General features: G+C 49.0%; 3 protein-coding genes across 4 annotated transcripts in view; 1 reads left to right on the top strand and 2 right to left on the bottom strand.

Annotated features, from left to right (window-relative positions):
* Window positions 1-200: 200 nt before the first annotated feature.
* On the bottom strand, window positions 201-5,931 carry GAL3ST4 (galactose-3-O-sulfotransferase 4). 2 transcript variants are annotated; one of them, XM_045875698.3, is made up of 5 exons: window positions 5,836-5,931; window positions 4,353-4,665; window positions 3,869-4,172; window positions 1,405-1,654; window positions 201-1,284 (listed from the first exon to the last, which is right to left on the bottom strand). In XM_045875698.3, exons 2-5 carry the CDS (start codon window positions 4,475-4,477, stop codon window positions 620-622), a joined length of 1,344 nt encoding a protein of 447 aa, XP_045731654.1. In that variant the 5' UTR covers window positions 4,478-4,665; window positions 5,836-5,931; the 3' UTR covers window positions 201-619. The 2 variants fall into 2 exon arrangements, with proteins under 2 accessions (XP_045731654.1, XP_045731652.1); XM_045875696.3 differs by having other exon boundaries at window positions 201-1,654.
* A 1,042-nt stretch (window positions 5,932-6,973) lies between these two features.
* Window positions 6,974-13,127, bottom strand: GPC2 (glypican 2). The gene is made up of 10 exons (XM_045872151.3): window positions 12,962-13,127; window positions 12,136-12,294; window positions 11,535-11,857; window positions 10,614-10,694; window positions 9,656-9,818; window positions 9,307-9,437; window positions 8,919-9,092; window positions 8,674-8,813; window positions 8,412-8,587; window positions 6,974-7,386 (listed from the first exon to the last, which is right to left on the bottom strand). Exons 1-10 carry the CDS (start codon window positions 13,125-13,127, stop codon window positions 7,136-7,138), a joined length of 1,764 nt encoding a protein of 587 aa, XP_045728107.1. The 3' UTR covers window positions 6,974-7,135.
* Window positions 13,128-13,218: 91 nt separating this feature from the next.
* The window catches only part of STAG3 (STAG3 cohesin complex component), a 29,677-nt gene continuing 17,294 nt past the window's right edge, over window positions 13,219-25,601 (top strand). Inside the window, exons 1-9 of the mRNA XM_045875694.3 lie at window positions 13,219-13,355; window positions 13,872-13,986; window positions 14,659-14,820; window positions 16,467-16,569; window positions 16,983-17,099; window positions 21,237-21,333; window positions 22,172-22,248; window positions 22,545-22,749; window positions 23,306-23,457. Coding sequence (XP_045731650.2) covers window positions 14,669-14,820; window positions 16,467-16,569; window positions 16,983-17,099; window positions 21,237-21,333; window positions 22,172-22,248; window positions 22,545-22,749; window positions 23,306-23,457 — 903 coding nt within the window. The 5' untranslated portion in view covers window positions 13,219-13,355; window positions 13,872-13,986; window positions 14,659-14,668. The remainder of the gene's footprint in view (window positions 13,356-13,871; window positions 13,987-14,658; window positions 14,821-16,466; window positions 16,570-16,982; window positions 17,100-21,236; window positions 21,334-22,171; window positions 22,249-22,544; window positions 22,750-23,305; window positions 23,458-25,601) is intronic.

Raw genomic sequence — 25,601 nt, 5'->3', positions numbered from 1 at the left:
AAAGGAAGGGGCGTGGCCTCTGAGGCCCCGGAATTTGGGGGTGACCGGACCGCTGTGGCGGGGGGAGAGGCGGGGTCCGGCTGGGGTTAGGCTGCAGTAAGAAGGGTTTAGGAGAGACTACAAGACAGATTTCTTAGAGAAGAAATATTAAAAGAACCCCCTCCAACTCCACTTCTCCCAGGAAGATGCAAAGCAAGTCAAAGGTTCAAATTCTTTATTGAACAAACATTTCATAGTGAAATGAGCATAGTCCAGAACCAAATAATTCATAGAGAAATGGACGCATTATTCCAACCCACACGTTCCAAATTTTTTCTGGCTTACTCCATGATTTGCTCCTCCGGGGGCTCTTTGAGAGTGCTATAGGGACCTGCCAGGGGGTTGGAAAGGGGAAGGGGCAAAATGGGCGGGGAGGGGGTACTGCAAGGAGCTGAATGCCTGGAATGCTTTGCACAGGCTGAAAGACTTGGTCCCCACATCTGTGCAAAGTTTCATTCAACCTCCAGGGCACAAACATGCTTTCAGAGGGAAGCAGAAATGGCATCTGGCCCCCCCATACTCAATCATGTGTGCCCTCTAGCTTCACTGCTCTTCAGCCTAAGACTTAGTGGTTTGATGCCTAGGGGGAGAGTATCCTTGAAGTCTTAAGGGGCAGAGAGACTGTTGGAGGAAACTGCTTGGAATCTAGCTTGTCCTTGTACTGTAGCTCAGGGGTAGCCAGACGCTCACACTCCTCCTGGTCTGCGAGGCTCAGTCCACTCCGAAGTACATAGCCCAAAACCTTACCTGACCCAAACTGGAAAGGGCGGAACCGTCGGTCAGTGATATATTTGGGGTCTAAAGCCTCACCCCCCTCTAGACAATGTTTAGCCAGGGCCTCTCGGCGAGCCCGGAGCTCTGCCACGGCACTCTCCAGTCGGCTCTGGCCATATTGATTTATTCGTGCCCACAGACTGTGGTTGAAGTGAACATAGAGAGCCCAGTCCAGGTGGTTCCAGGCTCTGGCCCGTGCAGTCAGCTGCCCGTCCTCAGCGGTCAGTCCACCATTGCTGACAGGGCCTCTGCCCTGCTCACCTCCAGCTTGGGCGTTGTGCATGAAGCCCACCACATCATCTAGACCCCAGCACAGGGCATCTGCCAGTAGAACCAATGACTCATCAAAGTACTCGGCCACCAAGACCAGATCAAAGACAGAGTCCAGCCAGGCCAGACTCCACTGGATGAAGGACGAAGATCCCAAATCTAAAGAGGAAGGGCTGGATGTCTGGCTGTGACCACCAGCAACTATGGGAGCAGGATGGAAGACAGCATTAGGATCCAGGGGATGGTGGGCTCGGGGGCCAGTGCCAGAAGGCAAAACATTCAGCTGTGGGAGGCTGGGGTCTCTAGGTGGGTGAATATTACCTCTCTTGGTCTTCATCTCTGGGGGGAAGGGGAGGCCAAAGTCAAACCAGAGCAAGTTGCGTGCATAGTGGTCCCCACGGGCCCCAGGTCGGTAGAAGGCTCGAGGATTGGCCAGGAAGGCAGCCAAGGATGGCGCCTTGCGGAAGGCTGATGAGGTGGATTTATAGTAGGAGAAAGCAGAGCGGGCCAGAGCTGCTGGGTCTCGGACAATGGAAAAGAAGAAGCTGTCAGAAGGCATGACCTGAAGTACCTGCAGAGGAGAGAAAACAGGCATAGGGAGAAAGAACTGGGCCAGGAAGGAACTAAGCAAGCCCATTGCCAGTGGATCCCCTAGACTCCTCAAACCTCCGTCTGGAAATTTCTGGGCTTTGCTGGAAACCCCCAGCTTCCTACACTAACACCTTGGGCAAGTTACGTAACATCTCTGAGACTCAATTTGCTCATCTGAAAAGGGGATAACCGTAGCTTCCCACTGATTATGAAGGTACACGAGATAAAGGGTATGAAGGAACCTGGAACATGGGAAGCTACTCAAGAACATTAATTTCTTTGGGCCTCTCTGTATGGCTTTGGTCAGTAAAATCTTTAAGAATCAAACTTTGTCTTCACTTCTCCAACAAAAACCTCTTAGGTGCCTACCCTGGGACTCTTGGTCACAGCTTCAAGAAAGGAACTAGTCTCAGGCCTCCTCCAGGTGGGGGTGTGGGGGGGGAGTGGTCACTGGCAGCAAAGAGGGAGGAGAGGGACCAACCATAATGCTGTCTCAAGTATAGGTATCAGGTAGGCAGGCTAAGCCCAGGATGGCCAAAGGACAGGGTACTTCTGGGGTTCTTAGGCATCTTGGAAAGTAAAGGACACCCCTGGGCTGGGCACTGGGGAGCTATGAAAACTTGGTAGGGTGCTACCCTGAGGCCTGGGACATATGATTCTACTTCTCAGCAAGAAAGATGGTGGGAATTGGACTGAGCCATACCCTAGGATGGTCCTGCAGCAGATCCACATCAGGACCCAGTCCCTGGGCTCCCCAAAGGGTTTCTGCCTCTGAATATGGCTTATCACTAAACCTGACGCCCTCACACGTTGTCCTCCAATCTGCTCTGCTAATGTGGGCATGCCTGCAGAGCACAGCTTGTAAACTGAGTGTCTCTTTGAAGGCAGGGAAGAACAGTACAGAGAACAGTCTGTGGCGTCAGGTGAACCTGCAATAAAATCCCAGTTCAGCCATTTACCAGTTGTGTAACTTTAGACAAGTTATTGAACTTCTCAGAGACATTGTCCCTCCATCTATAAATCTGGGTTAACACTTACCTTGAATGTGGAAGTGCATGGAACATGGTAGGTACTCACTGAATGGTGATGACAATGAAGGTCAAAGGTCAAAAACCAGAGACACCTGCCTGAAAGATCATTGTCATCACCTCACTCCTAGCAGTGACCCCTCACTGCCCTTTAGATGATACTCATGACCCTCAGCTGCTTTCTCCAGCTCCAGCTTAATAGGACACACACACATACACACACAGACACACACTAGGACCACCACCACCACCAGGACCACCACACCTTTGCTGATATTCTGCTCCCTCTAAAATACCTGATATTCTTCTTACTACAAAGTTGTGTCCACCCTTTCCTTAAAAGCCACTTCACCAGAAAGCCCTGCTTCTTTTGGTGAATATTCTCCTCACAGTTCCAAATATAAACACACATACACATGCACACATGCCAGGGAAGGCCCTTTGACTTGGGAGCAGATGGACCTGAGTTCAAATCCTAGCTCTGCTGCTTTCTGTTAAGGAGGCCAGTCACTTAGCCTCTCTGAAACCTGACCTCATCTGTGTAATGGAGACATTTATAATGCCTTTCTGGCAAGGTGATGGTAAGCTTAGTACCCAGCAGACAGTAAGTATTCAGTAAAAGTTCCTTCCCTGTATATTTTCATTTGCACATTGATTTTGTTTGCCCAAGAGCTCTCAGGTTCCTGGGTGTGTATGGATGAGTACGTGAGTGCATGCACACATCTTCCCCTTTAGAACCGGGGAGGAGGGGGTCAGGACCAGGCTAGGGCTTGGCATGTAGCTGATTCTCCGTATCTGGCAGAGGAGGATGGTCAGAAGGCAGTGGCTGAGCAAGGGCCCTGGTAATGTCAGTAGAAGGGGCCAAGAAGAGTGAGAGTCTGGGGGATCAGAGTTGTCAGGGCACTGATATCAGTGGGGTAAATTGGTCAAGGAAAGAGACTGGAAAGCTCTAGATGGGAGAAGGCAGGACTTTGGCTCCCAGAAACTACTAGGCAAGGGACAGCTGAGGAGAGGAGAACAGGAATCTCTGTGGCTCCCATGCCCAATTTTTGGGTGAAGGGGTACCTGGGAACCCCCAGGCCTGGGGCCTCCTCCCCTGGTGGTCTTGGCCACAAGCCCAAGCCCACGTCTCTCCAATCCCACCCATCCCCTCTTACACCCCTCACCTCTTTCAGGTTGAACCTCATGTGATGACAGAGGATGTGGAAGGGGGGCTTGGTACCTCTACCCTGAGTGCGGTAGCCTTTGACCTGAGAGGCCTGGAAAAGCCTTGGGTAGCCGAACTGGTAGCGGGCAGGGAGGGCAAAGCGCAGCCCGTGTCGGTCCCCGTAGCGATGAAGCAGGTTCAGCACAGAGCTGCTCCCAGATTTATGCGTCTTCAGGAACACAAGTCGCTGCCGGGGCAGGCAGGATGAAACAGCCGATCCCGAGGATGGGGCCAAGGGCTGTCGGAGCTGCAGGCCCGGTAGCCTGGGGAGAGATGGGAAGGCAATTTTCCTGTCCCTCACCAGCAGGTGGGCGGGCATCTTGTGGAGCAAGGACAGAGGACATGGAACCTCCTCAGAGTCCCCAAGAGTCACAGACCTAGGTGGTATGGGGTGGAGCAAATGGGGGGCATCTATAAGGCATTGGGACAAGATGGGAACTCACCTTCTGTGGAAGGGCCCCCCCCAGAGCTGGAGGGCAAATCCGATGGTCATGAAGACTCCCAGAGCCACCCCCAGGCTCCGAGGCCCCCAGAGGCGCATGGTCCTGGTAGGAGACAGAGGGCCCATGTGGCACAGGTAAGGGTGATGCTAGCGAGGGACAGGGCAAGGGCCAGGCACAGAGGCAGAGACAGCTTGAGACAGCCGTGCAGCCGTGGAAGGCGCTGGTTTGAGATCGGGGGGTCATCCCCCAGGCCTGCTCGCAGCCCTGGTTGAGTCTGCCCCCTGAGTTAGCAGATTTTTGCCTCTGTCAGCGTCTAGAAGGGAAATGAGGGGGGAAGGAGGGGAGTCTAAGGAGAGGGTAGAGCCTTCTCTCCTGCTGCTGCAGCTCATTCCAGGAGTGGAAGCCTGTGGGGGGTGGGGGTGGGAGCATGTGCTCTCTATACCCAGATCTTCCTGGTGGTCCACAAGTACTCCTGTCAGCTTCCCCAGCCCCCACCTGCAGTTTCTACCTGAGCCTCAGGGGTTTAGAAGGGGAGGGGAGAAAGGCAAGACCCTGTAGAAGGACCCATCCGCTCATGTGCCACTGAGGTGGACATCGGCCGGCCCCTGGCTTCCTTAGCTTCCTCATGAGCTCCTCTGCCTGTGACAGATAGGGATGAAGAGCCCCATTCTGAGGCCACAAGGGGCATCCATAAGGAGGGAATGGGAGTCAGACAGGGCACAGGCTACTGAACCCAGGGAGGTCAACTACAGGAACGACTTTGTCATGAGTACGAGTCAAAACTCAGGCATCTCTCGCCCCTTCCGAAGTGCTCTCAGCACAGGGCAGACCCCAGTGTGTGAAGAGCTGGGGGAGACGTGGGGTTGCTGATGAGGCTCAGCTCCCTGGACACCCCCTACTCCCCCGTGCCAGCTTTCCAACTCCCTCTGCACCCAGAGGAGATTGAGAGGGTGGAGCTGGAGAGAGAGAAAAAAAACCTCTGCGACGTAAAGATACCGAAAGATACAAACATGGAGCTTCTGAGTTCCTTCCCAGGCCCCAGGTTCCTAATCAACTGGGAGTCTGGACTCACCCCTTCAGATCACAGCCGCAACCATGGGCCACAGCCCCTCCAAAAAGCCCCGACAGCCCCTTTCTGGGACAAGCCAGGAATGACCCCAGGCAAGGAGAACTCACACTTGCTACCTAGAGACCCGCCCCCTCTGGCATCACCCCTCAAATCCCTCCCCCAACACAGCCCCCAGGATCCAGCCCTGCACCGGACTCCCTCCTGTGTCCAGACTTCTAGTCCTTTTTCATCCATCTCTGTCTCCTCCCATTAGCCCCATTCCAGCCCTCTGGCCCCTCCAGCTTTGGTGATTGCTCAGTCTGTGGCCAGCCCTTTGTTGGCCCCCTCCGGGGTTCTATGAACCCCCCAAGTCTCCTCCCATAAATTCGAGAGTCCCTCCACCGGCCGCGGCCTTGGCTTCACTTGCCCACTCACCAGGCCACCTGAGGAGCAGCAGGGAAATCGGGGTCTGGCCCTCCCGCCCGCCCCAGCCACCGCCCGGCTCCGCGCAGTGCTCAACTTTCCCCATAAACTTGCTCCGCGCCCAGGCTCCTCCCCCTCCCTCCCTTTGTCCCGCCAGTCCCTGCAGCTGCTTGGGCTTTAATCGCGTCTCTGGGTCTCTCACTCCCGGCATCTTTCCTTCGTCAGGGCACCCAGCCCGCCCTTGGAACACAGCACTTCTACCCTCCTTTCGCACTTAGGAATCAATTACACCTTTTCCTCTTAGCTTTCTGCCAAACAAAAGACTCATTCAGGCAACAGAAAGAAGGAAAGAGAAAATAACAGACAAGTTGAAAGCAGACATTGTCAAGGACCTGACAAGGTAGCCCCCAGCTGACACACAGAGAACAGGGGTCCCCACCCTGAAGGCAGGGGCCAGCGGTGTGGTAATATTAAAGGTGCCTCAGGTTCAGGAAGAATTTTGCCGGTCCCCACAATTCTCCCCATTATACAGATGAAGGGGCTCAGACCCAGAGGGTAGACAACTTGACCAAACAGAATGACAGGGGGCAGGTTCCAAGAGAGGTTAGAAGCCTCTGCCAGGAGCCTGGGCTCAGGGAAGGATGCTACAAGTCCAGAGTCACACACAGGGTTCAATACGTTAGCTGTTTATTTGTAGAATAAACACTGAATCCAACACTGAAGCATGAAGTGTGGAAGCTTGTGAAGGATGTGGATGACAGAGATCATGAGATGAGCTCTTTTTTTTCTTTTTGGTATTTTAGTTTAAGAAGTTGATACTGAGAAAACTCCAGAGAAACCAGGCCCACAGATCTTGACCTTATTCATATACCCTAGTCCCCTGCCCTGCACCCTATCGGCACCCAGCTTTGTCCCTTTGAGCCCAGGTGCCCCACCCCTCCCCACTTCCAGCTTCTTTCAAACCCCACCCCCAATGGCAACTCTAAAACTCCTCCCTTTTTCCTTGTTGGGGCTGACAACTGGCCCAACGTAGAGGCTTGGTTGGTGAGTACACCTCCTTCCTAAATAAATACCCCCAGCTCCCTCCTCCCCAGATTGTAAATGAAAAAATAAATATTGTGAACACCCACCCACCCACCCCCAACCCACCAATGTTAATCTCCTGGATTTGGGGCCCCAGCCATTCACCCAAAAAGTCCCTTTCTCTACCTCTCTGCATCCCCCTTCAACTCCTCCCCAGACCCAGCTGAAGGGCAGGGGGGAGGAGGGGAAGGGCCATGAACCCTTCTGATGCTAGGGCACCCCTCCCCTGTTATCTTGGTCCAATCAGGGCCAGGGCTGAGAGGAAGAGAATGAGGATGGGTTGGGTGTGAAAACCAACAGATGTCCCCCCAGTCCTGCTCCTGCCCTGGTTGTGGCGGACAAGGACACCTCCTCCCTTGCCCCCACTAACATCCCTTCGAGGAGGGCGAGGCAGCCTGGCTGGGGGGGCCACAGCTGCTGCCCCAGCCATCCAGTCATCTGCATGGTGCTGTCCCTCTCCAGAACCACTGGCGTCTTCATCTGCAGGAAGGAAAGGATCAGAGACAGGGTTGAGAAAGAGAGGCAGTGGGAGACAGACACAGTGAGAGGGGGAGCGGGGAGAGAGACAAGAGACTTTAAGATTCAAAACAGAAAGGAGATGGGGCCTGTGGGTGGCTCAGGTGGTTAAGTGTCTGCCTTCGGCTCAGGGTCCTGGGATGGAGCCCCGCATCGAGCCCCACATCGAGCCCCGCATCGAGCCCCGCATCGGCTCCCTCCTCAGCGGGGAGCCTGATTCTCCCTCTCCCTCTGCCTCTCCCCCCTCCCACTGTGCTCTCGCTCATTCTGCTCTCTCTCTCACTCTCTCAAATAAATAAATAAATATCTTTAAAAAATAAAAACAGAAGAGATGGGAGAGAGACACAGGTGGATAGATGAAGATTGGGAAGAGGGAGAAAATGAGTGACAGGAAGGCGAGGGGAGAGGTCAGACAGATGTAGGAATGAGAGAAGAAAAGAGACAATGAGACAGAGACAGAACAGAGAGAGAGATGGGGAGAGAGGATACACAGGAAAAGACAAAACAGACGCACACAGAAGCAGCAAGCAGACAGAAAGAGGGGTGTTGAAGGAGAGACAATGCGAGACAGAGACGGACAAACAGATGATGAGAAAAAACAAACGTCTGTCTGTGCCTTGCTTCTCCGGCAAACTCTATCCTGGGAGCCAGCCCAATGGCCCCCCACCCAGCTTCCCCACCTCCCCCAGGTTGCAAGCCCTCCCCAACAACCCACACCCTTTTGCTCGATCTAAGAGGCTTCCCACTGTTCTGTAAGAGTGTTTTGGTGTCTTCCCACTGGGCCGTGAACTCAAGGATGGAGACCCTGCCACGGGTCTTCTTCCACTCAACTTTGAGGTAAGCTTTCAGTAAAGGCGTGTTCAAAAAAGGAGGAAAGTAATGAATGAGTAAAGATGCGAGGGGAGGGGCTCAGAAGGCAGTGGGCGGGGCCGGGTCGGATCGCAGAAAGCCGGGAGGGGCGAAGCGCTCGGGGCGCCCGGGGTTCTCACCCCAGTCGTCCAGTTCCAGGTCGCGTCCCAGCGCGGCCACCCTCATCCTGGTCGTCGCTGCCCGGAGCTGCAGCCGCCGCCTCCGCGTCTGGAGGTCGGTGCTCGAGTCTTCCTTGTCCAGCTCTGGGTTGTCGAGCTGCTCGGACGGGGAGACCCCGACCACGGGCGACAAGTACCTGCGGGCAGAGCAGCCCCGAAGGCTCCCGCCCGGCCCCGCCCCGCCCGCCCCGTGCCCGCCCCGCCCGCCGCCGCCCGGTCTCACCGGCCCCGCCCAGCTCCGGTCCAGCAGGGCGCCGCCTCCTTCGAGATGTCTGCTGCCATGCGGGGGTCCCCGCACACCGCCAGAGGCAGCCCGGCCCAGAAGCCCCTCACCCGGCCCAGCCGCTCGCGGAGCTCCCACACCTGGGCGAGCAGAGAGCGCGGCTGGGCTGGAGCACGCGCCCCCCACTACCCGCCTCCGCCTCCCCCCCCACCCCCGCTGCCGCCCCCTCTCTGCCCCCCACTCACCAGGCGGTTCAGGCTGGTGCTCCCAGGCGTCGTGGGCCTCTCCTCCGTCCCTGGCACCCCTGCTGCCCCCACCGCTCCTGTCGAGGTCCAGAGGCGTCCCACCTCTTCCCGGGGGGCTGGGGCTCGGCGGGTGCGGCCTTGTACCCGTTGGGGGTTCCCACATTGCTGAAACACCTAAGGCACAAGGAAGAGGATCCCCCTAGTCATCCTGCGATGAGAACCACACAGTGTCCCCACTCCAACACCCCAGTCTCCCTGACACCCCACACTGTCCCACCACTCCAGACCCTCAGCTCCACTCATCTCTCTCCTGTACCCCAACACCCTCCCTGCACTGTCTTTCCCCCTCCTCAGGCTGACACTCCCACCCTTCTCATGGCCCCTGTACCTGGGCTGACACTGCCACACTGTTTTCCTGCAGATACATCAAAGCTTCTGAGATCCTCACCCCAATGGACTGAGCTGCCAGCTCAAAAGAAAAAGGGCCCTGGAGCTTCTTAGCCAGGAACAGGAGACCATCTTGAAGGAGGGGAAGAAAGAGAAAGGGTGTCATGAGGGACTGTGATGCTCCCACAAATCCTGACCTGGGTCTTGGAGGGAAGCAACAAGGTGTTGGATAGGAGAAACTCACATGAGAATAGTCTCTCAACTCCATAAGGTTTAAAACTCCCTCCCCAGTCCACCCCAAGGCATCCCAAACACCAACAGCCCTCCCAGGCCCTCCTGAATCCCCTCACCCAGATAGGCCCCCCAGTCAGGATCCAGTCCGTGGCTGCGGAGACAGCCATTGGCCACATTGAGGCAGAAGCCCCGGCAGGGTGGCAGCGAGGGGATGCCCCGACAAAGGGGGCAGCCAGTCAGACGCATCACAGCCCGCCTGCAGCCTTCAGACAGGGGCACCTGGGGGCAGACAGCAGGACTTGTCATTCACAAACACAGCGGCGGCACTCAGCCAAGCTTGGTGCTGGACAGAGAGAAATCAAATACTCCACCTCACCTTCCCCAGGCTCTCTGTGGAGAGCTGGATGTGAATGTCTAGGGTTAGTGACCCCATGTGGCATCAGGTAAGACCTGAAGACTGCCACAGATCTGATAAGGAAGTTTCCCAAGGGCCAGGCTACAGATACCTCCTTCTTGGGGGGGGGGTTGGTGATGGAATTAGAGAGGCAGTGGGGAGAGCGGTCTGAGAAAAGTTTCAAGAAGAGAGAGGCCATCGTGGTTAAGAAGTGAAGAGACTGCGGATGCAGGAGGTAAAGCTGGGAGGTCAGGGAGAAAATGGGTGGTGAAGAGAGGGCTTTGAAGGCCAAGGCAGGAATCTGGCCTTCAGAAGCAGGGAAGGGGGAGCCATGGAGGGGTCCTGTGGGAAATGGCGGGCGGGGGGGGGGGGGGATGGTGGAGGCAGTACTTCAATCTCAGGCTGCTATGGAGATGAGCAGACCACCAGAGGCTGCAGGGGTCAAGGGGCATCAGAGAGCAAAAGAGGGTCAGATAATGGGAGGAGGTCATGGATCATGACACAAGGGAGATTTCACTCCTGCCCCCCTCCTTCCTGCTTTACCCTGGATACTGGGGCCTCAGGGCTGATATGGGAAGGCCCTGGACCTCTCCAGCTGGCACCTGACTCTTCCTCATAGGGCCTTTCTTACTTCTGCCTCTCCCTCCCTGGGCCCTGCCCACACTCAGGCCCCCTCTAACCTTAAGTGTTTCGCTGACCACATCTCTTCCGGTCTCCAGGCCCTGGATAAAGGCCCGGGCAGCCACCAGGGCCCGGGTTATCTGGGGTAGGGGAAAGAAGGTGAGAGAAACCATAGGGTCAGTCATGGTTCAGTCAAGACTGGAGACAAGAGACTGCACCAAGGGCACAAGCAGTGGGGGTTAGGTGTGTGGAGTTATGGTGGGGTTGTTAGGAGTGTCAGGTGGTACAGGGAAGCAGGTTCAAGGAATATAATTCCTTGAACTATATTCAAAGGAGTTATAGTCTAGAAGGATAAAGGGGAGCTGGGTTTGGGAAGAAATGGAGAGTTTGTGTTTTATAGGGCTTGGCGACAGAAGGATGGCATATCAGAACAAACACTGAACTTAAAGCCAGAAGACCTGGATGTAAGATACACCTCTACCACTTACTGGCTGTGAAACCCTAACTTCTGGGAGGCTCAGTTTTCTTATCTGTAAAATAGGGATACCACTATCTATCTCAAAAAGTTACTATAACAGTTAAATGAGATACTGTAAATGAAAGTCCGTCTCAACTATTAAGTGCCTAATTCATGGTTAGTTGAACCACAGGAAGTCAAGATATTAGGATTAGGGAGCAATTAGCAGAAAGGTGTCTGGGGCCAAGAGCAGGTGAGTGGGTCAGGAATTTGTATGAAACTAGGGTGCAGAATGAGAATGAGGGGGTACCCAATTAAAGGAGGCCAAAGAGCATGGGGTCAGGCAGAGGGGACTGGGGCTCAAGATAGGGGTCACCAGGTCAGAGATGGCTGCCATGCAGGATTGGGGAGATCACCAGGTCAGGGGTGACTGGGGCATGAGAGGGGAGTTAGGGTGAGTGGTGCACAGCTCAGAGGTCACCAGGTCAGAGGTGGCTGAAGCTCAGGCTTTGGGGCCTCTCACCTGCAGGTGGAGGCGGTGGGGTGCATCCCCGAAAGGCTTCAGAGAGTCATCAGCAGAGGAGGCGAGGCGAGTGAGGCAAAACAGGTAGTCGGGGGAGAAGGTGTACTGTGGATGCAGCAGGGGGAACAATCTCTCCAGGAGCTGTGCCCAGAAATCCACCAAAGCGTCATCTAACCCCTCACCGGACCTCTCATAGTAGTCCCGCAGCCGAGAGAACAGGCCACTGAATACAGGGGCGTGCTGGGAATACAGGCGGCCGAAGGAGTGGTGGAAGAGCAGGGCCAAAGAGCGCTCAGATGACAAGAGTATCTCCCGAAAAAGGTCTGTGGCAAATGTGGAGAAAGGAGTGTGAGGTGGAGTGAGTTCAGAGAAGAATGGAAAATTGAAAGGGGGGAGGCAGGAAGAGATGGGGATGGAGGGACAAGAGAAAAGTGAGTTAGAGCCTCAGGAACTCTTAGAGACCTGAGAATACTGGGGGGGGGGGGGCGACCTTGGAGAGAATCTGGGGGTGGTGGTGGAAGGGGGCTAAGGCAGGATGTTTGCTGGGGTCATGAGCACAGAGAGGAGGTGTGAGGCCAGGTTTGGGGACCCCAGTCCTCACCATCAAATTTTCTGTGCCAGGAAGCCAGTGTGTGAACCAGGAATGAGCTGCTCTCCTCCACCAGGCCTCGGAAGGTGGTCTCAGTCTCCCAAGTCAGCCTCTGCTCTATCTCACTGGAACAGCAGGTGTATTCCTGAGGACAGATCCGGAGGTGCTCACCTGGACAGAGGAGACACAGAAGAATGGAAGGAGGGAGAATGCTATCATGAAATTCTTTCCTTTTTCCGTCTGTCTAGGGGGCTATCCTTTCTTTCTACCTGTCTGCTCTCTTTTCTATTGTCTCTCCCTCATCCCCACCTGACCCTATCCCCTCCTTATTGTACCCTCACCCATCTCGAGTCCACTGGCATTAGTTAAGGGATCAAATAGTAATGAGCCAAATCAGTGATCAGTGTCCTTAGGTGACCCTCCCCAACATCCCACACTCCAGGCCTCTAAGGACTTACAGGACAGCATCTATGGGAAGAATGGGGTTTGGAGGGGTGGGGTTACTAGGTAAGCAATAAAGTGTTATCATTGAAGGGGCTCTTAGAAATAGCGATGGGAACAAATTGAGCTGTGAAGAATTAAATACAGAGGGGGTGCTAATTACTAGAACAGGATTCCTAGGGTGGGGGTGGAGTAAGAAACCTATTATGTGAACAGGAGGCTTATTGTGATCCTGGTAAGTAAGTTCAGGAGAAGAGATATTATTGGCATGGCTATGGCATGAAAAAATTATTTAACGGTCATTCTGAAAGGGAGGAGAGTTATTGTGGACTGGGGAGGAGCCGCCCCCGCCCCCCTCCCTCGCCCCCAATTCTCTAGTCTTCCTCTTTCTCCTCACCTGAGATCAGGGCGGGAGGGAGTAGGCTTAAGCTATATCCCCGGGCCCCCAGCACCTGCCGGGTCTCAACGCAACTCCGGGTGACCTTTGCCTCGCTCCCGGGTCCAGGACCAGGACCGGGACACAGAGACAGCAGCAGAAGCAGAAGAGATCGCAGAGCGGACATAGCTGCTGCCGCCCTGGTTCAGCAAAGTGTGTCCTAAGAAGGAAAGAACGGCCCGAACTCGGGAAGCCGGTTCTCTGCCGCGGGACCTCTCCGCGGGGCAGAGAAAGAGCGCGACCTCGGAAAACTGAACACCGAGCACGATAGCTGGACCAAGCGGCATCTGCGGAGACAATGGGAGCCGGGAGCCGGACAGGGGGCGGGGCCCGAGGCGGGGCCCCGCCAATGATGGTAAGTAGCGGGCCTCAGGGGCGGGGCCTAGGGAGAAATTAAGCCAATGTAGTGGGGAAGCTCGGCAGGGGGGCGGGACTCGGCGGAACTGAGGAGGCTGGTGGGGGAGGGGCGTAGCCTTTCTTGGGGGCGTGGCTATCCGATTCGAAAGGCGGGGCCTGGGTGGAACCTAGCCTATGGCAGTTGAGAAGCCAGAGTGAAGGGGCTACAACTAGTCTAGTGCGAAGCCCGGCCAATGGAGGGAGAAATTGGGGGCAGAGGGGGCGGGACCTGGGTGGAGAAGGGCTAAAGTAGGCTGTCCGCGCGCCCGAGCCCACGTGAAGGGGCGGCACGCCGGAAAGCTTGTGCCCGCACGAGGCTGCCCGAGCAGCGTGACTGGAACGTGGTGAGCACGAGCTCGCGCACGCCCAAGCCTCGCGACAATTACTAGCAGCGGGACGGGCCGTTGAGCTCGCGCCTGCGCACAACGTGCCTCGTGCCTTCCCGCGTTTTTCTGGATTCTTCCACCACCGCAAGAGAAGCAGCCGGCGCCTGTCCTGGAGTTGGGGTGACTGCAGAACCCCGAGGGACCCGAGGCAGTGATCTTTCCTCATCCCTGCCCAACCAGACGTCGCTGTTCCGGTTTCAGACAGTGAGGCTCCTCTTGGACCCAAGAATACGCCCTCTCCCCGCACTCCCAGCCCTGAGAGAGGAACCGCCCTCCTCCATGCCTCAGTGGTTTTCTCCAGAAAGGCCAGGAACCCCAAGCCCCAGCCCCCAAGAGACTGATAATCACTCTTTTCAACGGTTAGGAAGCCCTTCAGCCCACTTACCCCAGAATTTTGTCAGAGATACCATCTTCTGGAAAAATGAAGAACGCGAATTTGTCTTTACTTCTTCAGCGTTTCTGGCCCTGTTCTAATGGCGGCTGCGGCCCCATTAAGCGCTTCCCATTCTCTTCAATGTGGAATCAGGCTCCAGCCTGAAAATGAAGGAGTGGGTCCTTTTTTGTTTTGAGGGTTTTTATTTGTAACCTGAGCGAGCTGGTCCCCTTGCACCATGCAATCGACGCTTGGACGCTTGCAGGGAAGGACCTGCTTTAAGCGGCTCTGGGGTGCGTTTTGCTGTGGCCCTGGAGAGCGATTCCCAACCCACATCCATGGGGCCGTGGTGTCTTAGGGCACGACTCTTGTCCTTTTTTGGGGGGGGGGGCGTCCACACCCCGACCCGAGTTGCAGAGCAGTCCCCTTGTAAAGAAAGGGCATGGTTGGAGCTGAGGCCGGAGATGTGTGGGTAGAGGCCTTTTCCTCTTTTTCTTCCGCAGCTGGACCAGCATGCCTACTCTGCGGTCCTCCTCCTCCCCAAGCAGTGTGTCCTCCCCGCTGCAGAGAGCAGCAGGTGGTGTACAGAGGGGCATGTCTGCATCCTCTAGTTCGTCGGTCAGTGTGCCCTATGGTGAAAGGGACTCGGACCAGGCTTCACAGGGGTGAGTGGAGTTGGTGAGAACTTGTTGCGTTGTCTGGCTTTCTCCAGCAGTGCGGGTAGCTTTCCCCTCTGTCTGCCTGTGACTCTGTGAAAACATAAGCTTACTGGTTCAGAACAGTGACCCTTTCCAGCTCTGCTGGCTGGTTTTGGGTTTGTTTTTCTCTTTCCTGCCCTGCATGTTGTAGGCACCAAAAATAATACATCTTCTTCTAAATCCATCATCCAGCTCATCCAAACCTTTCTTGAATACATTTGTATATTCAGCATGTATAATCTCTGTCGGGAGTGGGGAGATGGGGGAAGAAGTAAAGAGTTCTTTGTTTCCTAACAAATGGTATATACTTGTTAGTTGGTGTGTGATGTTCCTTTATTTAGGGATTTTATAAACAGATTGGTCTATCCTTATCTATGAGCTTACTTTGTGAAGGTTATAATAATATCTTTTTTTATTTTTCCAGGAAAAAAATAACCTCATACAAGATCTGATTTTTCTCCTGGTTATTTTTTTTTAACTTTTTTTTTTTTTTTTTTAAGATTTCATTTATTTGACAGAGAGAGATCACAAGTAAGCAGACAGGCAGGCAGAGGGAGAGTGAGAAGCAGGCTCCCCGCTGAGCACAAAGTCCGACATGGGGCTTGATCCCAGGGCCCTGGGATGGACGACCTGAGCCGAAGGCAGCTGCTCAACCAGCTGAGCCACCCAGGCACCCCTCTCCTGGTTATTTTTTAATTGGCTTCCTCTGACACCTTTCTCTCAGTGCTACTGTTTGGGACCAGATTTTATCTATGTTATAAACTTAACTCTGATTGATAACACTTGTGAACTTGTTTCAAGGGGTGAAATTTAACTCTAGGCATATATTAATTTCCAGTTTATGTATAAGTAATGTGTGACTTCCCAAGCCACGCTCATTTTTCTCCACAGCAGTGATCCCTCTCCCTGCTTAAGTGAATATTTTTTTTTTTAAAGATTTTATTTATTTATTTGACAGAGACACAGCGAGAGAGGGAACACAAGCAGGGGGGTTGGGAGAGGGAGAAGCAGGCTTCCCGCAGAGCAGGGAGCCCGATGCGGGGCTCCATCCCAGGACCCTGGGATCATGACCTGAGCCGAAGGCAGACGCTTAACGACTGAGCCACCCAGGTGCCCCGTGAATATCATTTTTATTTTCTTTTTTTAAAAGATTTTATTTATTTTTCAACAGAGAGAGAACGAGAGAGGGAACACAAGCAGGGTGAGTGGGAGAAGGAGAAGCAGGCTTCCCGCGGAGCAGGGAGCCCGATGTGGGACTCGATCCCAGGACCCTGAGATCATGACCTGAGCTGAAGGCAGATGCTTAACGACTGAGCCACCCAGGCACCCTCATTTGATTTTCTTATTCAGAGAGAATATTAGGAAGGGGTTGTCCTTTACCCACTCCAGTTTTCATTTTACATCTTTACTGCTTTCTTCAAGTGAAAGTTTTCCTTTAAGATTCTGTCTCTACTCCCTGTTAAAGTAAACCTCTTCTTTAAAAAAAAAAATCTGAATATATTTTTCTCACGGAGAAGGGGTTACAGTTACAGAAAAAGAAATTATAATTTATTTGCTATTTTATATGGAGGGACTGGGGTTGTGTATCTAAGGAGAACCACACTCTCTCATAGGGATAGTGATTCTTTATCAGCTGATGAAGGCAGTGACTTTGAAGATAGCCTGAGACACAGCGTGAAGAAGAGAGCAGCAAAACGACCACTCAAAACAACCCCAGTGAGTCAATCAGTTTCGTTTTGCTTTTGAACCTAGTCTGGGAAGCAGCAAAAACAAAAAACCCCAAAACCCAAACAAAATGAAAATATAGAAAAGGCTCAGGTAATATGTTTGATGAAAGGGCAAAATTTAGAGTGTTAAGGGACAAGTAGGAGGAAGGCAAATTTTGAAGAGAAAAGAATAAAAGAAGGGTATTAAGAATAGAGGAAAAAGAATGGGCTTAAGGGACTTTTTAAAAGGAGAAAAAGTAAGAAATAATAAAGTTCACAGTGTAAATATCAGTTATTTTAGATCTCAGTAACTCAAATTCTGCTGTGAAATTGGCAGCTTAAGCCTACTTGTATGACAGTGATGAGACTGTTAATATCACTTCGACGTTTTAAAAATATTTCTGATCTCTTTATACTTACTAGGTAGCAAAACATCCAAAGAAGGGGTCCCAAATGGTACATGGTCATGGCCAGAAAGACTCAGAGCTACCACCCAGTGATCTCTTTGATGCTGTGAAAGCTGCCAAAAGTGACATGCAGGTAAAACAGTGTCTCACCCTCTGTTTCTTGATACCATATCTTACCTGTTGTAGAAAGATAAGGACAAATGTTTACAAAATTGATTTAATGTGGACGATGTAGGGAGTATAACCTATATGAGGAAAGAGAGAGAAGACCATGGAGTAAATCTTTGGAATGATGTAAGGGAGACCTTGGATGTGAGAGAATCCTCCTTTCTTAAAAGTATCACAGAATAGGATAGATTTTACTTTTACTAGTTGGGATGGAGGAGGCAAGCAGTGGCATTAGATAATCTGGAGAGAAATCATGCATGTGGGTGGCAACTTGTTCACCCCTGTCACTCTTTAGCTCCATTTTAACAGTTATACCTAATTCTTTTTCCTCTTCCCTGCATTTTTTCCATAATTTTATTGTAATTCTGTTATCTAAAAGTGTAGAAGGCTCATATATAGTTTTTAAAAATTTGAATAATCACCCAGATCTCTAGTTTCAGCTCAAGAAACATTAATAGTGCCATAGTATATCTTCTCTCCATCCAGCCCACACAGTCCCTCACCACCCAGAGATAACCACTAGAGTAAATTTTCTGTTAATCATTCCATTGTCTTTCCTTATACTTTTGTCACTAGTGAATATGTTCTTTAAATAAATGAACCATTTTTATATAGTTTTCTGTGATTTCTTTCGATTATTTTAGATGTAGTCATATTGATGTGTAATGTAGATTTTTATAGTTTCTAGAAAAGTTTTAGATTTTCACACATAAGGAGTTTTTATATTTTTGTTATTGTTTTCTAACTTGATTGCATTGTAGTCAGAAAATGTGGTCTTTGAAGCTTATGGAGACTAGCTTTATGACTTAGCATGTAGTTCATTTCCAAAACTATTTCACATGTGCTCAAAGAAGGTGTGTGTTCTCCATTGGTTGTATAGAGTGTTCTCTTGTGTGAGATCAAAAGTGTTAAATGTGATACTCCTTTGATATTTCTCTAGGTTTTGGGTTTTTTGGTTTTGGTGTAGTCTGTCAATTACAGAGAGATGTATTAAAATCCACAAAGATGATCTTTTTAGTTACTATTTTTGTATTCGTGCCTATCTTTGCCTAAAGTATTTTGAGCATTTGTTGCTTAGTAAATTGAACTTTTGTTATATATCGTCATTTTTTATATTTTAAGACAAAAAATTGTTGGTTCTTATTACATCTACATTAACTTTATTTTTAGTTAGCATTTGCCTAATACCTTTTTTTTTTTCTAAAACTTTATTTTTAAGTAATCTCTCCACCCCACCTGGGGCTCAAATTCACAACCCTGAGATCAAGAGTTCCATGCTCTATTGACTGAGTCAGCCAGGCTCCCCTCCTTTTATCTTTTTACCTTCAATCTTTCTGTGTATGTCTGGAGTCTTATCTCCTGCGTGTAGTTTATATCTAGATTATGTTCTTTAATCCATTCTGTTAATCTCTACTTTAACAAGAGAGTTTGATTCATTTACATTTATTATCACTGTGGATACATACGAATTTATTTCTATCATTTTATGTGCTTCCACTTTGTATTATCTTTTTTGTTTCTTTTTCTCCTCTCTTTGCTTGGTTTTGGATTTCTTTTTTTTTTTTTTTTTTTTACTTTATTTGAGAGAGAGAATGAGATATAGAGCATGAGAGGGGGGAGGGTCAGAGGGAGAAGCAGACTCCTTGCTGAGCAGGGAGCCCGATGCAGGATCGATCCCGGGACTCCAGGATCATGACCTGAGCCAAAGGCAGTCGCCCAACCAACTGAGCCACCCAGGCACCCCTGGATTTCCTTTTTTTTTTTTTTTTTTTAAGATTTTATTTACTGAGAAAGAGAGAGAGAGTGAGCATGAGTGGGCAGGGAGGGGCAGAGGGAGAGGGAGAAGCAGACTCCCCACCAAGCAGGGAGCCCGATGGGGGCTCTATCCCAGGACCCCGGGATCATGACCTGAGCTGAAGGCAGACACTTAACCAACTGAGACACCCAGGTCCCCCTGGATTTCTGTCTTCTATAAGGACCCAAGCACACTTAATTCTAATTGCCCCTTCCAGTTTTCATACTGTCTTGTAATGTTTTAGTTAACACTGGTCTATGTTCCTTCTTCCAACAAATTAGACATTACTGTTTTATACAATGTTTGTATTTACTTATATTTTTATCATTTGGCTAATCATTGCTTCTCAAATCTTTCATACAAATTCACCCACTTGTTCAAAGTGTATCCTTTAAAATTTCCTTTAGGTAGAGTTTACTAACTAATTTTTTTTGTTTGCTTGTATGAAATATTTTTTACCCTTGTTCTTGAAAGGTTATTGAAAGGTCTTGAAAGGGTATAGAATTCTGATATATTTTTCTCTCTCAGCACATTGAAAAGATTATTCTAATTTCGTATTGCTGCTGAAAGTGAGCTGTCAGTCTAAACACTGTCTAATACAACATTTTGTAATGATGGAAATGTTATATATCATCATTTAGTATAGTATTCACTAGCCACATGTGGCTATTGAGTACTTCAAATGTGACTGGTGTGACTGAGGAACTGGATTTTTAATTTTTATTTGATTTAGTTTTAAGAGCCATAGATGGCTAGGGGCTGATGTATTTGTGCAGATCTAATTTGTAAATTGTTTTGTTTGTGTTACATGCAAATCCTTTTTAAGTGATCTCTTTTTGTCTTGGTTGTTCTTGAGACTTATTTTGCTTTTGTGTTGTAATATTTTATAGAATGCTTAAAGGTGTAAATTTCCTTTTTATTTGTCATGTTTGAAATCTGTTGGCATCTAGGCTCTGAAGATTGGTGTCTTTCAACAACTGTGGACAGTCCTTTTCAGATATTGCCTCTTTGTCATTCTAGTATCTTCTTCTGCAATTCAATTAGACATCAATTAGAACTTGTCATTCTATTCTCCATGTCTCTTAATAGCTCTATCAATATTTCTATTAGTCTCTCCAGGCTGAATTTTGGATAATATCTTTGATTTAATCTTCCAGTTCACTCATTTTTTGTTTTACTGTGTCTAATCTGCTTTTAATCCATTCATTGAAGTTTAAATTTTATTATATTTTTCTATAGATTTTTTTGGCCCTTTTTCAAAATTTATTCTTTGCTTTTTTAAAACTTATCTTTTATTTCTTTATTCATGGGATCATATATAATCTGTAATAACTTTAATGTTTGAAGTCTGTGAATGTAATTGGTTTTTTTCTGCTAAGTCTTATTTTCAGTGCCTTATTTCTTTACTAAGTTTCACTGTGAGCTCCTCATTTTTTTTGGAGCTCTGTATGTTGGAATTCTTTGGGCCCTGGGTTAAAGGTGGGTTTTTAAGAGTGGAATCTGCATTTGCTTCCGGTAGTTGACTGGGGACATTCCAGAATCACTTTGAATTAAATTCTCTGATTGAGAGTATTCTGATTGTATAGGAAGTATGGATCTGGACTGCAAATCTAGACCTGACCTGAGAGCTGGCTTATGGTTATGAATTCTCAAGGGAGAATTCTTTTTTTTTTTCCCCCTTCACCCTACACTAGTCATAACAGGCTAGTTTTCTTGCTGTCCCCTTCTGACCTGTAGGTTCATTTCTTATTCCTGCTTCCATGATGTGACTTTTTTCAGCACCTAGGTTTATTGCAGGAGCCTCCCTTTGGACCTCTCTTGGAAAACCCAAAGGCTCTATATCTTATGCTCTGCATTCCATGCAGCTGTCTGGACAGAAAGTCAGGATTTCCAGTGTTAAATAGAACCCCAGGGTAAAAATCAGCTTTTTTATCTCCCAGAATTGCTACCTTCACTTCATTTTTGGCCTATATGGAATTCTACTTTTCATTCCAGTGAATGGAAAACCCAAAGGCTCTATATCTTATGCTCTGCATTCCATGCAGCTGTCTAGACAGAAAGTCAGGATTTCCAGTGTTAAATAGAACCCCAGGGCAAAAATCAGCTTTCTTATCTCCCAGGATTGCTACCTTCACTTGATTTTTGGCCTATATGGAATTCTGCTTTTCATTCCAGTTCAGCAATACATTTTAAAAGATGTTTTTAATATTTTAATCAGAAGTTTAGCTGTTTCAGTTGGGACAATCATACAGGATTTCCAGTCTGTCATAGTGCCAGAAATAGAAATCATCCACCTTGTTTTCCTAGTCTTTGGTGGATGAGTGGCTGGATAGCTACAAGCAAGACCAGGATGCAGGATTCCTGGAGCTCATTAACTTTTTCATCCGATCTTGTGGATGTAAAGGTGAGGAAATTCCTACCTCTTTGTAATCCCTAGCCCTTTACTCCTATGTTAGGAAACTTTTGCTACATTTAGATGAGCGGGACTAGTTATTTTCTAAATAAAGGGAGAAAGTAAAGCATAAAAAAAGTTTCACTGATTCGACTACATTGTAGATTGGTAAATAGGTAAGTGATCCAGTTAGGGAACTATGTTGGTTTGGAGCTAAGATCCTTTGGGGAAAAATAACTAATCACACTAATGTGATGAAGATGATATTCATAAATTTGAAAATAGACCATTAGACATCTTTTAGTCTTCCTTTCTCTAGATGAGATAATTTTTTATTATTCCTTATTTCCTTAGCCATTTCCTTCCATAGTTCTCCACTGAAGCTGTGGGCCCCCAGATCCCCAGAGGTCATGACCTAATTTATTGGGGCAAGATAATTTCAGGCAGGTTGTATTACAAGAATCCAGAATTGGTGTAGCTTTATTGCTTTATTTATTTATTTATTTTTAAAGTAGGCTCCACACCCAGCATGGGGCTTGAACTCACTATCTTGAGATCAAGAGTCACATGCTTTACTGACTGAGCAAACCAGATGGCCCATTTGGATTTATTTTAAACCATTGTTTTCCATTGCTTTCTATTGCTTGATTCCTTGGGTTTTCTAGAGAGCTTGCTTTATAGCAGATACACAGTTGGATGGTAGCAGATATTATGACTAGGATTCAGGTTTTCTTATTCCCCACCTAAGCTCTTTTCAGTGTATTCTGTAGTTCATCTTCAGGTGTATATGCAAATGGTCACAGTGTCCTGTTATTTTTCTCTTAAGTGCCTCATCTCCTCCATTCCTCAGGCAATGTGACCCCCGAGATGTTCAAGAAGATGTCCAACTCAGAGATCATCCGGCACCTAACAGAACAGTTTAATGAGGTGGAGGAAGACAACTAGGATTCTCTTGCCACTCTTATTTCAGAATATAAGGCCCATTATCCCCCTCTTTCTGATTTTGGGAAATAAGGGATAGCTTTTGGAAGGAGTTTAATTTCTTGGGGGCAAAAGGGACCCATAGATGTTATCTGAATATGCCTCTAGAGTTGAGAATAGCAGGAAATGAGGTATACCTGAGATACATTTTTACTATACTATTGGGTTTTGATATCCCGAGTCCCTATGGCTTCATAGACTTGATAATACTTTTCTCATCCTTTTCATAAATCCTTCTGTAGGACTCAGGAGACTATCCCCTGACAGCACCAGGTCCATCCTGGAAGAAGTTCCAGGGCAGCTTCTGTGAATTTGTGAAGACCTTGGTCTATCAGTGCCAGTATAGCCTTCTCTATGACGGCTTCCCCATGGACGACCTCATCTCCCTGCTCACCGGCCTCTCAGACTCCCAAGTCCGTGCCTTCCGTCACACTAGCACCCTGGCGGGTGAGCGCTCACTTTTACTCTATAAATGTTCTCGGGGAGATTTCCTCTGTTCTTTGGTCCTGGATCTTCTTTCTTACCTCTGTCTTAGCTCTTTATTTCAAGGGCAGTCTTCTTACACTTCAATCAAGTTTCTCACTAGTGGTATTATAGAAAAGGGTAGATTATAGTGACAATTTTCAGCCTAAACTTTTTTCTCATAGCTCACCTGCTGGGAATATGCTAAGGATTAAAAGAAGGCCAGAAAAGAGAAAAAAAGGTCCACTCCAGAACAGTCAGTCTTCAGATGTTAGGGTCACCCTGCTCTAGCTTTTTATTTTTACTGCCCTTCCTTTTTCCTTTCCTTTCCTTTTCCTTTTCCTTTCTTTTCTTTCTCTTCTGTTTTTTGGTGGCAGTGGTGGCAGCAGCCATGGTAGCTTTCCCCCAGCTGCCCCACTTCCTGCTTCCTCCTCCTCTTCCCACTGAAACCACAAGAAGCTTTTTTTTTTCTTTTTTGAACCTATCCTCGCTCCTCTGACCTAAGTAATAATTCCCTTTTCTTGTTTTTCCTGGCTCAAAGCCATGAAGCTAATGACCTCCCTGGTAGGAGTTGCCCTTCAGCTGAGTCTGCACAAAGACAATAATCAGCGACAGTATGAGGCTGAACGAAATAAGGGGCCAGGACAGAGAGCACCTGAGCGGCTGGAGAGCCTGTTGGAGAAACGCAAAGAAGTAAGAAGTGTTTCCTGCCTCTTCCTTCCCTTTCTCCCAGCTTTCATCCACTGCTGCTGCAGGCCATCTTAGCAGTGTCCGAGCACTTCTCTTTGGTAAGACACAGGCCCCTATGGAACCTTTCAGGCCATGAACAGTGGAGTCTAACAGTCTTAATAGACCCATCCTGTCAGAGGTCATTGCGTGCTTATCTTGTTTCTGGAATGTGAGCTCAATGAATTATTTCTAATTTAGAGTAAATTTCAGAGTTCTTTATAATTCCACGTTGGCTTAGTTTTCATTGTCTACATTCATTATCAGAAATGTGTTTAAGTGTTGTGCTTGCATCTCGTGCAGGCAGTTAATTTTTGACCTGGTCAAGTATACAGTCTGCAGGTCACCGCAGGAGTATTAAAGGCCAGCCACTGACAAGGGAGGCCAACTGTTCAAGGACTGGAAAGCGATAGGCCTTTCATTCACTCCTGGGTTTGTTCTGTTCCAATTAGGTACTAGTTCCGTGGCCTTATGTAACCTCTAAGCTTCCGTTTCCTTTTCTTTAAAAAGGGGATAATTCTACCATTTTATGAAGGTTAAATGAGATGGTGAGTGAATTGTCTAGTCTGGCACGTAGTAGGTATTTGCTTTATTTCCTTTCAAACTTAAAGACCACCGGATGACATAGCCCTAATAAAATCTTTTACATCGATTAAACCTTCAAACAGCTATGTCTGTCACAAGACACTGATTTCCCCCCTACTCTCCAGCAGTGTCTGAGACTCCCCGAGCATGAGGTTGGCAGGACTCCCCATGTGTCACTGCATCAACTGACTGTTTTCCCACCCCTCACCAAGTTCTCTTCCATGGTAAACCTTCTTTCCTCACTCTCACTATATTCAGTGTCCGTATGATCTTAAACCTTATGTACTTAAGGTTTGTTTCAGGCCTTAAATTGAGTCTACCACCATGAATCTTTTATTTGTCTTGTCTAGGCTCTTGTTTTATTGGTTATTCTCTTTTGGTTTTTATTTTTTATTTATTTTGTATTTTTTATTTATTTTATTTTTATTTTTAAAAGATTTTATTTGACAGGGAGAGTGCGAGCGCACTAGTAGGCAGAGTGGCAGGCAGAGGAACAAGCAGATGCCCCGCTGAGCAGGGAGCCCCATGTGGGACTCGATCCCAGGACCCTGGGATCATGACCTGAGCCGAAGGCAGATGCTTAACTGACTGAGCCACCCAGGCGCCCCTATTTTGTATATTTTTTAAAGATTTTATTTGAGAAGGAGAGGGAGCACGAGCAGGGGGAGGGGGAGGGGCAGAGGGAGAAGTAGACCCCCGATGAGTAAGGAGCCCAGGCCCTCAGGATCATGACCTGAGCTGAAGGCAGCCACCCAACTGACTGAGCCGCCCAGGCACCCTCGGTTTGGTTTTTAATCACTCCCTCCCCACTGTTTTCTGCTCTTCATGTATAAATAAATGTCTGTGGGCCCTTGATCCTTTATTCTTCTTCTCTATGAAGTATTCCATCTCTGTCCTTCTTTTTAGTATTTCCTTACTTCCTTAATTTCCAACAGAATCCTTTTCTGCTATCTAGCTTTTTTTTGAAATTATTCTCTCCAAACCAGTGACTTCCTAATCCCTGTGGTCAATGGCCTTTTTTCAATCTCCTTTCTCCAAACTTCTGTAGAATTTGGTACTGATGACACACTTTTCCTCCTTCCTTCGATCCCTCTTTCTCCTTTTCTTCATTTTTTATTTTTATTTATTAGTTTTAAATATTTTATTTATTTGACAGAGTGCATCAAGTGAGCGCACAAGCAGGGGGAGCAGCAGCCAGAGGGAGAGGGAGAAGCAGACTCCCCACTGAGCAGGGAGCCCGAGGTGGGGCTGGATCCCAGGATCCTGGGATCATGACCTGAGCTGAAGGCAGATGCTTAACTGACTGAGCCAATCAGCCTCCCCCCTTTTCTTATTTGAGAAAGAGAGTGCATGCCTGCATGCGCGTGCGGGAAGAAGTGGGGGGGGGGGGGGAGAAAATCCTCCAGCAGACTCCCTGCTGAAGCACAGAGCCTGGACACAGGGCTCTATCCCAGGATCCTAAGATCCTGACCTGAGTCAGATCAAGAGCCTAAACCAACTGAGCCATCCAGGCGCCCCTTCGTTTT

The sequence above is a fragment of the Mirounga angustirostris genome, unplaced genomic scaffold (genome assembly GCF_029215605.1).
Source record: "Mirounga angustirostris isolate CCGP_5_RB_7025 unplaced genomic scaffold, mMirAng1.0.hap1 SCAF_5, whole genome shotgun sequence".
NCBI lineage: Eukaryota > Metazoa > Chordata > Mammalia > Carnivora > Phocidae > Mirounga > Mirounga angustirostris.
The sequence above is the reverse complement of the archived record's forward strand: the minus strand, read 5'-3'. Positions and strand labels throughout refer to the sequence as shown.

Coding starts and splice junctions, on each gene's coding strand:
- GPC2 (XM_045872151.3), bottom strand. CDS start 13,127: ATGTCCGCTCTGCGATCTCTTCTGCTTCTGCTGCTGTCTCTGTGTCCC. Junction 12,295..12,961: donor CCCTCCCGCCCTGATCTCAG/GTGAGGAGAAAG, acceptor TCCTCTGTCCAG/GTGAGCACCTCCGGATCTGT. Junction 8,588..8,673: donor ACCGGAGCTGGGCGGGGCCG/GTGAGACCGGGC, acceptor CTCTGCCCGCAG/GTACTTGTCGCCCGTGGTCG.
- GAL3ST4 (XM_045875696.3), bottom strand. CDS start 4,477: ATGGGCCCTCTGTCTCCTACCAGGACCATGCGCCTCTGGGGGCCTCGG. Junction 4,173..4,352: donor GGGGGGCCCTTCCACAGAAG/GTGAGTTCCCAT, acceptor ATCTCTCCCCAG/GCTACCGGGCCTGCAGCTCC. Junction 1,655..3,868: donor TGAGGTTCAACCTGAAAGAG/GTGAGGGGTGTA, acceptor TCTCCTCTGCAG/GTACTTCAGGTCATGCCTTC.